The sequence below is a fragment of the Cygnus olor genome, chromosome 14 (genome assembly GCF_009769625.2).
Source record: "Cygnus olor isolate bCygOlo1 chromosome 14, bCygOlo1.pri.v2, whole genome shotgun sequence".
Lineage (NCBI taxonomy): Eukaryota > Metazoa > Chordata > Aves > Anseriformes > Anatidae > Cygnus > Cygnus olor.
In genome coordinates, this window is record NC_049182.1 from 1,866,486 (window position 1) to 1,881,089 (window position 14,604).

The following is a 14,604-nucleotide window of genomic DNA, read 5'->3' on the forward strand; positions in this document are numbered from 1 at the left end:
CGAGGGACACACGGGTGTGTGGGTGCTGTCTGCACTCGGTTGGCTGGGCTTTTGTTGTCTTTTTTATTGAAGGGTGCACCCCAGGTACAGGAGAGCGCTCCGGTGAGTCACTTGGAGGAGGACACGGCAGAGCTCTCTGCAGGGTGCTTGCTGGGGGGCGGCCGGTTTGGCCTCGCAGGGCCAAGCTCGCCTGTGCCGGCAGCGGGCAAGAGAAGACAGGGAAACATCTCCCCAGCAGTGATCGGAGCCTTACGTGGGCGCTCAGGAAGGTGGAGGCACAGACAAAGCAGCAGGCGCTGTGCCACGGAGCCACCTCCGCAGCAGTGCCTCGGGAGCAGAAGCAGATGGCAGCATTTATCCGGGCCAGGCAGAGACCGCTGCTGAGCGGGATAAGCGACGCGCCGAGGTGGTGCAGCAGATGGAGAGGGCTCAGACACCGCTTGCCTGGAGAGGGGCAGGGGGGGAACATCTCCACGCCAGGCCTGAGCCACCGCTCAGCCAAAGCTGGCCCTGGTGATAAGAGCAGAGAGGGGCTGGCAGGAGGATGGGGGGCTCGCAGCCCGAAGCGAGGGGCTGCCCTGCCCTGCACGGGGGCTGCACAAAGAACACGGACAGACAGGCAACGTGTGCAGCCCCATGGAGTGGAAAGTGCAGCCCCATGGGGTCAGGAAAGCCTTGTCTTAATCCTTAGTGTTAGTGCAATTATTCAGTCGGCAGTAATTGTCTACAGAGGAATCCTTTGCAGTGCTCATAAATAGCTGTGGATAGAGCGCAAATTTAGTGTATCAAAAGTGGTAATGTATAAGACACACATGTTTATCTGTTTTACAGATGAGTCCTTAACCTATTATAAATTTCATATGTTCAACATGAAAGCACCACTGGGTTTTCTCGTATATGGTGAAGACACACAAATTAGTAGCCAGAGAACCACCTGTTCTCCTAGCCAGCTCTGCCATGGCCCCACCAGATCCTGCACGCCAGCACCGTAGCGCAGAGCGCTGCTGCTCTCCTGCCAGCCTTTGCTGGGTGCTCCCCGGATTGGAAAGCCTGCTTTGATCAAACATCGGGGATGGTTCTAGCCAGACATGGAGATTATATGAGCTCCTGCTCTGCTCGGGGTCGGAGTGGTCACTGCCCGTGCAGCTCCACTCTCCCCCTTCTGCTTGGGCAAAGCTCCTCTCGAGGATCCTCAGCCTCATGGGACCCTCGTGTCACGCTCCCAGCAGCCATCTCAAGAGTGGGAATTAAGAAAACACATGATAATTCAGAGTTGTGTAATTCCATATTGTTTGCATAACACTTGGATCATGCAAAAGCTTGCGTATCGACAGGGCAAAGCAAAAATCCATTTTCTAAGGGCGTTGGCTGGCTCTTGAGCTGTGCCCGCAGCGGGGCGATGTGCCCAGCGCTCTGCCCAAAGCCTGCCCCCTGTGCCTGCTGCTGCTGTCTGCACCGGGACAGCTGGAGCCGCTGACCATCCCACTGGGCTGATGGCATCTGGGACAAAATGTTTCTTGGCTCCTTTGAGCTCCTGCCCCATTGCAAACCGGCTGTTCCGCCAGCAGATGTGACTGCGCTCACTCCCGTGGAGCACTGCTGAGGATTGCCCGCTGCAATGCTTCCTCGCAACCATACCCATTTACAGGATGTGGAGCTTTTACGGGCAGTTGTGGCCATCGCTTCTCGGTTCCTGGCAGTGACGCGTGAACTTTTCTCCTCCTGAGGAGAGCTGGGCAGGCAGGCACTCAGCAGGATTATTTTTCAGGTAAGCACACTTGTGGCAGGCATCACGTACACAGATGGAGCCTGCAGTGCGGGTGTGAGGCTGGGAAAGCCCCCCAAAATGCACCTGCTCAAGGGGAGGCAGCTTTCCCCAAACCTACCCACCTCCTGCTAAGAAATGAAGCACTTTCACCCGGCGCACCATCGCTCGACCAGGCGAAAGGCAGCGCTGCAGCCTCCAGCTGCTCCTCGGAGAGCAGCCCTCGCCCGGTTACCCCCCAGAAGAGCTGCCCCCCCGGTGCAGAGTGCTGTGCTGACCCAGGAACCGCTCGCCCAAGGCTGTAAATCCTCAGAGCACGGCAGTTTTTCTCCCACCCTGCCCGGAATTGCGGGACGTCCCGCCTTTCAGCGCTAGGTGGTGCGGGAGGCAGGCGCAGCGCACGGCGGGGCTGCGCTGACCCCCCCGGCACCCCCTGCACCCCCCTGCACCCCCACGGCCGGGGAACACCCCAGGACTCCCTGCCGGGGGTCTCCATCCCCTCTACACCCGCAGGTGCCTGCTGCTGCCGGGGGACAGGGGCAGGGACCAGGTGGCCCCCCGGGGTCCCCCCCCCCCCCCAGCCCGCTCTGCCCAGCCCGGTGCTCGGTGTCCCTCGGTGTGCCCCTGGGCCGCGGGGGGACAGGCACCCACCGCCAGCCTCCCTGCGCCCCTCGGCTCAGGGACCGAAGAGCTGGGGTGCTTCCTCGCAAAAAATAAATGTTCTCATTAAAAATACGGAAAGCCTGAAGCGTGCCCGAGCACCGCCTTTGCCCAGCCAGAGCGACCCCATGTAAACAAAGCGCCCCAACAGCAGCGCTGGCACAGCCCAGGCCCTCCCCGTACGAAGAGCTGCTCCAGGACTGCATAAAAATCCAAAATATTTAAGTGTCCTGCTGGGAGAAGCTGCTCCCGGGTTTGGCGAGCGCTGTGGGTGTCCCTGTGAGCCTGTGCTTTCCCTGGGAGAAACTGAGAGGCAAAACAAACTCGTAGATAAGTTCCTGTACAGTCAGGAGCAGTTTTGTCTGTTTTATTATATGTGTGAGGAAGATTTTCTTTTTCCCAAAAGCAATTAAAATAGCCTCTTGCACACATGAGAAAGGGAGGCGAGGGAACATTTTTTCCAGCAATCCTCCTTCCCATTATCTCCCCTCCTACGGCACAAGGACTTTTATCCCAACACAAATGGAACAGCTGAGATATTTTTTTTTTAAGGTCCCTGGGGCAGCCATCCAGTAACAAAGGCAAAGTTAAACAACTCCAAACAAAAGCAGCAGAAAAAAAGGGGGGGGTGTGGTGGTGGAAATAATGCGGGCTAAGTAGGAAACTTCAATGATGAAGCATGGAAAAAGTTAAACAATTAGAACTTGAACCAATTTGGCTCCGATCCCACCTCATTTAGTTAATAAATGGTGCCCTTCACCACGTTTGATCTTAGCAGCAAAAAGCTTTTTTACAAAGCACGGAGGAGCCCGGGGAGGCGCCCGGCACGGGGCGCTGGGCTGGGAGCAGGGGTCCTGGTGCAAGCAGCGCACCAAGTCCGGCTCCGCACGTCTGCGTTCGGGGGGGAACGAAGAACCACGGACTGGAGAGAGAGTCGTCAGCATGTTAATTATTTGAATATGTGCACTAATTAGATCCGGGGTTGCACACCCAAACTATATGAAAATGGAGGCCTGGAGAGTTCGTAGCATATGCAGATCCTCAGAGGCTCTGTTTTTTAAAATATTTAAGGCACATTCAGACAACAATTTCTATACATTAATACTTTCCAAATAAAACCTTTTAGATTAACTATCTGTTGGGGGCAAATAACTTGCATTGCTTCTGACTTTCCCACGTACCAGTGAATTGAATAATAATCAGCTATTCAAAGCAGGCCTATCAAGATTTAGCTATGTAAGCAAACATCCCTCTATTGTATGGTTGCTAAACCCCAGCGAGCCTATCCTCACCCTCTCAGTGTTCACCTGAAATGTTAGAGCAGCCCTGTTGAGTCCTTAATTCCTTAATTACACCCCCTTGCAGGAAGTGCTAGATGAACTCACGATGTTTAATTCACAATCGTTGGACATTTTGTTCAGCTGCTTGGAAATGACAAGATGCTTTCCCCAACTCCCGTGAAAAAAAGCGTCTGGGAATGTCTCTTCCAAACAGTCTCTCCCATGGCCTTTGCTGCTATTCTCCCTCCTGTCCGTGCCAAATTAACAGTGATTAGCGAGCCTGCCCCTCGAGCCAGTGCTCCCGGCATGGAAACGATCGCTGCGAGCCCGCTGGCAAATGCAGCACGGGGCTGCACCAGCTCCTGCCCTGGCACCCGAGCAGCACGGGGACCATCCGCCCCCCTTCCAGCTGGAAAGCCTCAGAAATAAAGACAAAGTGAATATTTTATGGATGGGAACCAGTATTTTTGACATTTCTGGTCTTCTGGATGCAAACATGCAGAGACCTGGTGAGCTGTGTTACACCGGTGCCAAGGAGAGGGCACCCACGGGTGTTTGCAAGGCAGGGACATGACGGCCCTTCCCAGCTCTGCACCCTGTTGGGAGCAGAATGGCAGGAAAGGCTCATGATTTAAAAAAAAATAAAAAAAACACCACAAAATCAGCACCCCCCAAAACCACATGACAGACCTCAAGCAAGACTCCGAATGCACGATGAGTTACTGGAGAGGTGCAGCTCTCTGTCCCAGGGCTTGTGTTTTATTAAGGCTTGCGGAGTGGAAATCCGTGGATTTGGGATAAGAAAATCCTTTGTGCCATGCTTGGGGAATCAGGCTGCAAGCGGTAGGGGCTGGCATGCAACAGCTGCGCGGCCCACATTACTGCCTGAAACAGAAACGGGCTGGAAGGTCTTCTTTTCATGAAGAATTAGAAAAAACACCCTGCCTTTAAATTCAGGTAAAATTCAAGTCCCTTTTAAGAGGGGAGCAGCAAGGCTATTCCCTCCATGCATCCCAAGTAGCGCTGCTACAAGGGAAACAGTGCTGCTGGGACTCATCAGCAGAACTTCCCCCCAAACAAAAAAGTACCACGAGCTTTCTAAACGTTTATCCAGGACCCGCCTTATCCAGACACTGAGAACCTCCGCCACGCATGTGTGCTGCTGAGGGAGAAACCCGAGGGATGGATCAAAGCGAAAGCCATTAACGTGAGGCATAAAACCAACAATACAACTTTATTTTGTATTTCATACAAACGTTTTACAGAGTTAAATAGAATTAACAGGTAAGGCTTGTGCAGCTGGCCCTTGTTGTGAGCGGGGCGAGGCGGAGCCGTCGCTGCCTTTAGGCATCTGTTAGAGCACGGCCACGGGACACGGAGCCAGAAACCAACCTGCCCCAGGGTATCGCTGTGTGAGGTGGCTTTAAGCTCCTCAGGGGGATCACACGAGCTGATAACTCACAGGAAAGAGTATCACGAGTGTGTGTGGAAAAACTGATTTGGGGGAATGCATTTCCAAATTAAAAGAAAGGTGCAGGCGAAGCCCAGGTCTGCTCTCCCCATGTCGTTTCTGCACTCAGAGCCCACAGGTGCTGAACCAGCTCGTCAATTTTTAAGCTGTTCCCTGTGCTGGAGCCACAGCACGGCTGGCACCTGCGGGGTGAGAAGGCGGCCGCAGATGGCACCGAATGGGGACAAAAGGTGCCAGGATGAAACACGGCCGGTGTGCAATTCCTGCTGCGGCACCGAGGGAGAGCCCCGGGGGGATTTCTGGTCCTGGGTCCGGGTGAGGCAGAGGAAGCAGCAGCGACCTGCGGGCAGTATGTATGGTGCAGCCGCAGAACGGCCCCGCTGCTACAGAGGGTGCAGCACCACCACCGAAGCAGCGCTGCCAGCCCGTAACGCGAGGTCAATAAGGGAAGTCAGAACAAACGCTGCTGCTGATCGCAAACTAACGAGCTCCAAGCAGAGGCCAGCAGACGAGGGGCAATAACACTTCATACCTGATTAGTGTTAGTCTCCTAATCACTTACAGTTGTCCCGAGTGTTCCCATTCAGCTGGTCCAACCTACCGAGCGAGGCTGTGCAAGTACAAGGAAAACAAGGCTCAGCTGTGTGATAAAATTGCCACGTGTTCCTTGTACTTCGATAATGAAAAATGCTGATGGAGAAGGAGCTGGGGATGGAAGTCCTGCTGCCGGCATCCCTCCGGCTGCAAGGCAGTGCTCGGGTGGGGGGGAAGCTTGCTGGGGGAGCAGCACCCCCCTGCTGCAAGGCAGCCTGGCAGCCGTTGGAGTACCAGTGCTGCTGGTGTCCTGCTGGTGTCCTGCTTTTCCCTCAATCACCTTGCCTTCTGCTTTTGCCAGGCCCCAGCTCCCTGCACCCCTCCAGGAACGGTCCTGAGGCCAAAGCCCGGTGCCCGAAGGAGCTGCTGGAACCCCCGCGAGGCACCGCAGCGCCTGGTCTCTGCCTGGCCCTGTAACGCCCTGACAAAACCCCGCTGATCCGTTACATGGGGAAAGAGTGACACTAAAATGAAACAGTTTGCCTGTACAGAAGGTACTTTCCCATTTATAAAGCACAGAAACGTGTTTCGGAAAGGACCTCATGGTACCAACCACACGGCTTCCATCATCGTGGTGGCATCTAACAGCGGGGTGTCTAAACTACACCTCTCTCCTCTAAACACTAACATAAAAACGTTCCTCCAACAAAGCAACATCCCAAGATCCTCTATTTTTTTCCCCCGTAAAATAAAGCGCACGAGAAACCTGGCTAAAAGCACAGTCTCAGGGTATGGGCACGGACCTGCATCAGCTTGCTCCGGCCCCGGGGCCTCACGGTGGGCTCAAACAGCTCTCACGTTACCTCTGAAGTGCCCAGGGGGATTTTGTTTCCCCCTCCCCAGCTGCAAGGTCAGAGCAGACCCAGACGGGGAGGACCACAGAAGCGTAACCGAAGCTGGGTCGGAGTCAGGAGGACGGAAGCAAAGGGGCCGGGAATTCAGGCAGGAGGAGCAGCGTGGGGGCAGCCAGGTGGGCTCCGCATCCTGCCTCAGCATCCCGTCCTCAGCATCCCCCACGCGTGCTGCGAGGTGGCCAGGTGACAGAACAGCCAGGCTGGGAGCAGGGAAAGCCGTGTGGGATGCCCGGTGCGGGGAGGCACAGAGCAGTCATCCACGGGCAGGAGGCTGAAGTCACGACAGAGGAATCAGCTTCTTTTGGTAAAGTGCCTTATGTTCTTCGAGCTTTTAAAACATCTTCCTTGCTTTTTCGGACGGGGGGGAGGTATAGTAGTTTTATAGGAAAAAAAAAGTAGGGAATGAATCAATATTTATGCAGATCTGGGATAAGGTTATGGCACAGACTAATAACCCGGCACAGCAACCCAAAAAGCAGAGTGTCAAAGAGAAGGGAAAAACCTGTTCATACGCTTTCAACACCATCCCCTCGAGATCCCAAGTGTAAACGGTTTTATCTACGAAAAGGCATTTTACTCGGGCTTTAGTAATCGGGGTTGATTACAGCCACATTGCAAAGCCGGCGGCGTGCATGTGGGTGGGCGAGCGCCGTCTGACCTCTGCGGAGCAGAGCGGGATTTAGACAAGTTCAACTTTAGCGTTCGGATAAACAGCCACCACGTCATAGCCCTCGGGGGGCTTAACTCTTTCCTTGGCGTGCGTCTCGCAGTAGAGCTGCTCCTCGATGAAGAAATACCCCCTCTGCTTCAGGTTGAGGCCGCAGTCGTCGCACATGAAGCACTCGGGGTGGTAGAGCTTGTCCCGAGCTTTGACGATGGTTCCCCTGGGGAGATGGGGAGAGCGTGGGTCAGACCCAGCGGGGCACGGGGACACGAGCAGCACCGGGGGCCTCTCCAGCCCCCTGCTCCTTCCCCCTGTCTCTTGTCCCCTTGCCGTGCCAGGGCAGAGCCGCAGGCATCTGCAGAACCCAGCACCGCCAAGCCCGGCCTGAGCAGAGCACGAATTACAGGATGAAGCAGAAAAGCACCTCTATTCCTTAAAATCTGACCCCACGTACATCCGCCTGAGAATAATTCCTCAACAAACTAACAAAAATAAATGCAGGCCTCTTCTACTTGACCCTCATGGCATTTCTCCCTCAGTAAGGCAGCGAGCGAGTGGCAGTGCCTTCGGTGCCATGCAGAGCTGCTGGGCACTTACTGTGACAAGCAGGGCACAAACCGTTCAATGAATCACCCACATTTTGCTGCAAGATTCCCTTAAAATGGGCAAGCCAAACTGTCTTCCCCGATCCCAGCTTCAGATATGGTGAACAAAACAAACACCCCCAAAAAACAGCCAACCACCCAACAACGAGGGATTCAGGGACTCTGCTGTAGCCTCTAACTCGTATTTCTGGTGGGAAACGACCTGGCCACGTCCCTGCGTGGGCACGCCGGGGCTCTGCGGGACGCGGCACTTACACGATCCCGTTCCCGCATCTCGTGCACTCGGGGAGCATCTGCATTCCAGACATGGCACCGCCGAGCTTCGGCACCGGAGGCTTGACGTTCCGGGGGTTGCTCAGTCTGTCGAGTTTTTCACCTGCCAAGAGTTTTAGACAGACACAGAGTGAAAACTTGTCCTCTGGGAGCTTTTTTTTTTTTTTTTTTTTTTTAATTTTCATTAAGGAGCCAGACGAGTTCTTTAGTTAATTTTCCCAGGAGAACACACACAGTGCCTGTCACAACTTGCTTGTAAGGAAGTACAGAGCAAAGAGCGAGACCAGCTCCCTCAAAAAGTCGCACAGCATTCACAGGTGCCCACAGGACAGCACACGGACCCTCTGCTCATCCTCATGGTGCGTGGATGGCGTCAGAAGCCCTTCGCTCCTCTCCCCCTCGTACTGCCACAGCACCGCCTCAGTACCCGTACGTTGCCAAAAGGCAACGCGGTCTTCCGAAGATGAGAGATGAATCTGGCTGCAATGCTATTTAGTGAGTCAAGAAAGAAAGACAAATGGCAAAAATCTCAAAAAAGCTCCAGGAAGAAGAGGTTCTAGCCCACAAACATTTGGGTGCACCTGCTGAATCCACCACCACCAAGGAGCCAAAGATGAAAGTCTTTTGGAGAACCAGGGAACTTAAAACAAACAAGACTATAATTGCATGCATTCTTCTTCCAAAAGGCTCATTTACTTTAATCTAAAATAGTCTAATCTAAAATAAAACCTTCTGATAGAAAATGAGGTTTTCTGGGACACGAGGTCTCCTTTCACAAAGGTCCAACTACAAGAAAGGAAGGAATGAAGCAAATGGTGATCCTTAAAGGTGTGCTTAGACCCCACTGAGCTCTGTGAAGTTTCAGAACGGGCACAGGTGCTTTCTGGTTGAGGCATCTGTGCACACGGCAAAATTTTTGGAAATTTGTGCTTGGATTTTGCCCCAAAGTGCCCACTATGGCTCTGCACTTTTTAAGGAGACTTCTCCATATCTGCAATCAGTGCCTCACCACAGGTGGATTCCTGATGCTGGCCAGGTTTACATGTTGCGTTCCAAAGGGCACTACCAGCAGGAGAGCCTGCTCCTCCCATCCGGCATGCCACCGTGCACCAGTGCTCCCAGTACCGCTGCAGGACAAAGCAGCCCTTCCTAACATGTCCACGGGTCCTTCCTCTGCCTTGCCAGGGAGGAACTCGGCCAGCTGCCGTGGCTGCTGCCTTCCCCAGCAGGGGTATGGGGTGTGCTCAGCCCCCGTGCTGACATTTAGGGGCTGAGCTGCCAGTGTCCCTCTGAGACCCCCGGTGGGCACCCAGTCCTCTGGTGGGCTCCTCCGCTCGAAGAGCTTCGTGCCATGCGCCCAGGACGGGGCTGGCAACGCTGGAGAAGACAGAGCTTCCAGTAGAAATGCTTCCCATATAAATCAGCCCCTTCTCCGAGATACCCAGCTGCGCAGCAGGGGAGATCCTGACTTTAAAAGGACAACACGCAGCAGCCCTGGGCCAAACTGGGTATTTTTGTGACATGCGTAGGCTTAAGGAAAATGGAACAGGGTGGAAGCTGTAAAACAACCCAGCACAAACACTCCCAGTGATTTCAGCTTTGCTGAAACATTGCAGAGCTTTCTGCCAAGAGAGATGCTTCTCACTTAGGTGCACCTCGTTGCTAACCCTTACGAAACACACACCGACAGCGCTGCAACAACCGAGGCACCGCGGGGCTGCTGCTGGGCGCACACCCCCGGGCCTGATGGAAAGCACATCAGAGAGGCTGGCGGAGCACCAGGATGTGACTGCAGCAGATTGCTGCTTTTTTTCCAAAAAAAGCAACAACCAAGAACCAGAAACCAAACAAAAACAAATAAACAAAAACCTTATTAAAACGAACAAGCCAGCAAAGCTGCAGTTTTGCTCCATCTCCCTGCACAAGAATGGGAGGAAGAGGGGGAGCAGCTTTATTGACTGGAGTTATCTCGGCCGCTTCCTATTTGCTCCTTCCTGGCGAGGAGATGTGGGGAGGCAGCACAGCACCACAGCAAGCTCCCTGCCAGCCTGCGGCTGTGGTGCTTGCCCCTGGTGTCCCCACAGCCGGCCACAGCCACACAGGCACCCAGAAAACCAAAACTGGTAGAAACTCCCAATGTTCAGAAGCTACCTGCAATCATGCTTCCTGTGAAGCAAGAAGCAATAATCTCCTAGTCAAAACACCGTTCTGTCATTTCATTCACAGAGACACCGGAGCGTGGCAGCCTGGCTCCCTAAGTCTTGCAGCTTCATAATGAGATTTGCAGTAGTTCTTATTTTCCCATAAAATCTAAGTTCCTGGATTCACATGATTAGAGTCCGAGGCTCTTGGAAGGAAACAAGAAGAAGATTTTAGCCCCAGTGATTGTAAAGAGAAGCCTGAAGGCTTGAACACAAAAGCCTCAATGGACTTAAGGTTGAAAGGCAAATAAAAAGAAGCAGAAATGTGTCGTTTGGGGATCTTCTTCTGAATGGTCAGAGCTGGCGACTACCCAAGTTAATGATACAGACAGGAAGCTGGGACAGAGCTGAGAAGTGAGCCAAAAGCTCCTGATCTCTATTCCTGCACTGCTGAGGACCATCCGTGTCCCTGTGTAAATGCCGTTTATTAAAAAGGCACACGGTTCTCCATCACTGATCTTACACAGCCACTTTAAATCACTGCATCCAAACAAACAATTCCGGGAAAGCAGCTGCCACGTAGATGCCGTTTGCAGATCCACAGACCTTCCACGTGACGCCCAGCTCAGCCACAACATTTGTCAAGCACCCAGATGCTGGCCCGAGCTTCTGCCCGTGCGCTTGACATCCTGATTTGAAACCTGATGAGACAGCTTAGCTCCAAGTCACGCGCAGCGAAACAGAGCAGCCCAGCCGGTCACTCTGTAAAAATGCCCCATCAGCTCCTGCCAACGGGTCCTTTGAGGCTTGCCAAGCTTCTGGACCTTGGGAAGGGAAAAGGAATGGGGTTAAGCCAGCAGCAGCAACTTGGTGGATGTGGGAGCCATAAAAAGGGGCATAGAAGGAGCGAACGAAGGCGAGAGCCCAGCTGCTGCTGGGGAGGTTTCGGGGCCCCTCCGGGTGACATTACGGGTGCCAGCCGCCTGCAGACCTCCTTACCGTTCTCCCCAGCCTCCAGCATGCCCTGCAAGTATCGGAAGGATCCCGACTGCTTCGGCTCCGAGACGGGCTTCTCATAGTCCTGAAGCATCTTGTAGACATCTGACTCCACATCAATCCCATTTCTGTTCCGTGGGAGAGACTTTACGGGGTCGATGCTGTTTGGAAACAAAGAGGCACTCAGGTCAGATATAAACAGCAAGTGTCAGGTAATCAGGGGTGTACCTGGACTTAATCCACTTTCAGACAGATGCTGCGAAACACCTCTCTTCCCCCGTGCCTCTCTGCCTGCAGGCATAGCCATGCTAGGAGAACAGCCGTCCGACGGGGACGAACTTGTTTCCTGCCTGTTCCCCGTTGAGCAACGCAGCTCGGGCAGGACCAGCTACCAGATGCCTTCGGGAAAGAGGGCAGCTGCAAGCACTGCAAATTGCTCTGCCACCCGTGAGATGTATTGGAAAAAACTGGATAAAACAATGCGTTTAATTAATTATGCAGGGGCAAGGGAATCCAGCCACCCCCGTACCAGTGCACAGGGAGAGGTTCCTGCTGCCAGCACGGGGGTGACAGCGTGTGGTGGGGTTACCCACAGTCACCCCTCTGGGTCAGTGTCACTGTGGCTGGCTTGGAGTCAGCAGATCCATGTGCCAGAAAGACCAGAGCTTCGATGAGGAAAGCAGCCTTCCATGAGAACGGAATACAAAAACATTCTCGTGATTTACTCCCAAGTGCTGGCCTTCAACATCTACACCCGAAGCTGCCTGCATCTGGCGTGCCTGGGGTACGCTGAACTAATTGCAGTTTAAGCCATTGTGCCAGCTCGTTCAGCACACCCATACGCAAATAGCATAATTTCAAATGAAAAATACTTTGGGGAGATGTTTAAGCATCCTGCTGAGTAGAGATGAGTTCAAGTGTTTTTATGCTGTGCTGAGGCCTAAGAGCGTACAAAAGCTCCATGACAAAGGGCTCCAGTCCCCTTTCTGAGTGCCAAGAACATCCAGGTCACTACAGAACCAATAAAAGCAGCAAGAGCCTTGAAGCCCATCAGAGAGCTGAACACGTTTCTGGTGTCACCTGGCTCCCTTTCTCCACCTGCCTTCCCCTCGTGCCCGCCAGACTCCAACCAACCTCGCCTGCAGAAGAGGCCGGGGCAGTGCCCGACTGTGCACAAATTCAAAGGGAACGCGCTTCTGCCCCAGTTCTGCTCAAACACGGACAGAGCTCATCTCCCGACTTTGGCTCACACGCAGATAACTCCAGATTTTGTTCTTAGTATTTCTGTGTGGTTCTCATCTTTCCAAACTCATTAACTTTCCTGAAGCAGCACAGGGAATAACCTGGCTTGCAGCGTCAGTGAAATATGAATTCATACAGGCACACAGCTCCTGAGATGAACACAAACTCTCATTGCCCTTGTATTTGATACAGACCTTACTTTCCTGCAGAAAGTTTTGCCAGTCCATGGGAGCATAAATCATCGGCAGCACAAGCCACGTGAAAGCCTCACAGCCCGGCCTGTCTCAGAGTTAGCACTACCCACACGAACTGCTCTTGGCTATACAAAAGCTTCTTCTTTCCTATGCGCGTTATTTACTCCGCAGCACCAAACAGATCGCACATTTATGAGCATCCCAGTTTTCTGGGTTAATTTTCTCTGCGAGCAATTCCGGCGCCCATTTCAGGTGCTGGCTGCTGAGTTTGTGGAAGCACCGTGCTGACAACTACGAGGACAAAACCTGTCAACCCTGTCCCAACCGTGTGCTTTGAAGAAACAGGACTGTGATGCTCGTGACACCCCCTGGCACTGCCCCCAGGCCGGGGGGCTGGAGCCGGTGCCTGCTGATGTTAGTACAGAGCGTGAACGCCGCGCTTGTCATACCTTTGGGAAGAAGCGATGTGGAGCCCGCTCATCTGGGCTGGCAAAGCGGAGTCGGCGCTGCTGTTGGCGTAGAGCCGGGTGGGGTTGTTGTACTGCAGGTTCAGCATCTGCTTGCTGTCCACCGGGCTCCCGGCGGCGTGGGGCATCGGCCGCTTGTTCAGCGCGGGGCCGTTATCCTGCGTGAGAAGGGGAAGCAGAGAAACCCGTGAGGTTTATCCCTCCTTGTGCAAACACATGGAGAGGCTGCTCTGTGATGTGAAGCTGCAGTAGTAACGGTTGATATATGTTGTGGAAACTAGAGCTGTGCACCAGCAGAAGGAAAACTCGGTCTGTAATCAGATCTTGCTGAAGCTGTGCAGCTTTTCCTGGTCTCTAATCACAAACGTGCCTGCTTCTCCGGGGCTGGCCATTGCCAAGTATTCTCTGTTTATCCTCCTGTAAAAGCATATTTGTTATTTCCTCAAAAGAAGGGCCGTGAGTCTGCTCGAGCCTGCTTCTAATTCCCTGTTAATGCACTCCTGTGGTGCTCAGCCCCTTCGAACTGCGGGCAGGGCCCCTGGCGCACACCAGCACGCCGCGGCGGAGCGAGACCTGGACCTGGGGACACATCCCTGCATCTTCGTCTTCTTTCAACCACCTCGTACGCAGAGACCTGTGATTTCAGGAGGTTTCCTCCCAAAATAAGATCAACTGCAGTGTGATAAGTGCGTTGGTCAAGAGCTGAGCTTGGTATTTGTATCTTCATGGCCTTTTTAATTCTTAGTTTTTAATTTAATAAATGAGTATTTGCAGGGACAACTATGGGAATCTTTCTGTCGTGTCATCTCAAGTCAGGAACTTGCATGCCACTAAAATGCAAGTTTTCCTAATGATTTTAGCTACATACATTACACATGTGCTGTTCAAAAGCTTTATTACTCAGTCCTGTGCATGCCCACAACCAAATATCGCCCATCCCGACCCTTCCCACCCGACCCAGCCTGGAGCTGCGAGTGCCCGGCACCAAGCTGCACAGCCCACGGACATCACTGCTGCTATTTCCATTCGCCTGAGTCAGAAACACGTCTGCACTGATGAAATAGATGCTTACACAGGTGGCTGTAATCTCTGTAATCTGATTTAATCTGTCTCAGGGCAGATCCACCGGCTGAGAGCGATGCCTGTGGCTGCAGCAGGGCGAAGCTCGTGCAACGCCGAGCAGAGAGAGAAAACATCGCCCTGCAAACAAACAGCCAAGTGCATGCTGAGGGCTCTCGTACAAAGCTTGCTTTTGACTAAAATCATCCAATAAATACTAATGGGAAACAAATGTCTATCACTGGTGCATAGGAGAAAATACTGGCGCTTCCAAGCGTAGTAAAAACGAACAGCTAAGAGAAATAAAAACCAGATCCTGCTAGAAAAAGATTTTGGAAG

General features: G+C 53.3%; 1 protein-coding gene across 2 annotated transcripts in view; it reads right to left on the minus strand.

Annotated features, from left to right (window-relative positions):
- Positions 1-4,913: 4,913 nt before the first annotated feature.
- PDLIM4 (PDZ and LIM domain 4) overlaps positions 4,914-14,604 on the minus strand; it is a 43,252-nt gene continuing 33,561 nt past the window's right edge. For both annotated transcript variants that reach the window (XM_040573444.1, XM_040573445.1), the window contains exons 4-7: positions 13,189-13,364; positions 11,307-11,464; positions 8,149-8,269; positions 4,914-7,508 (exon numbers count right to left, since the gene is read on the minus strand). In XM_040573444.1, the coding sequence (XP_040429378.1) occupies positions 7,304-7,508; positions 8,149-8,269; positions 11,307-11,464; positions 13,189-13,364 (660 nt within the window). In that variant the 3' untranslated portion in view covers positions 4,914-7,303. The remainder of the gene's footprint in view (positions 7,509-8,148; positions 8,270-11,306; positions 11,465-13,188; positions 13,365-14,604) is intronic.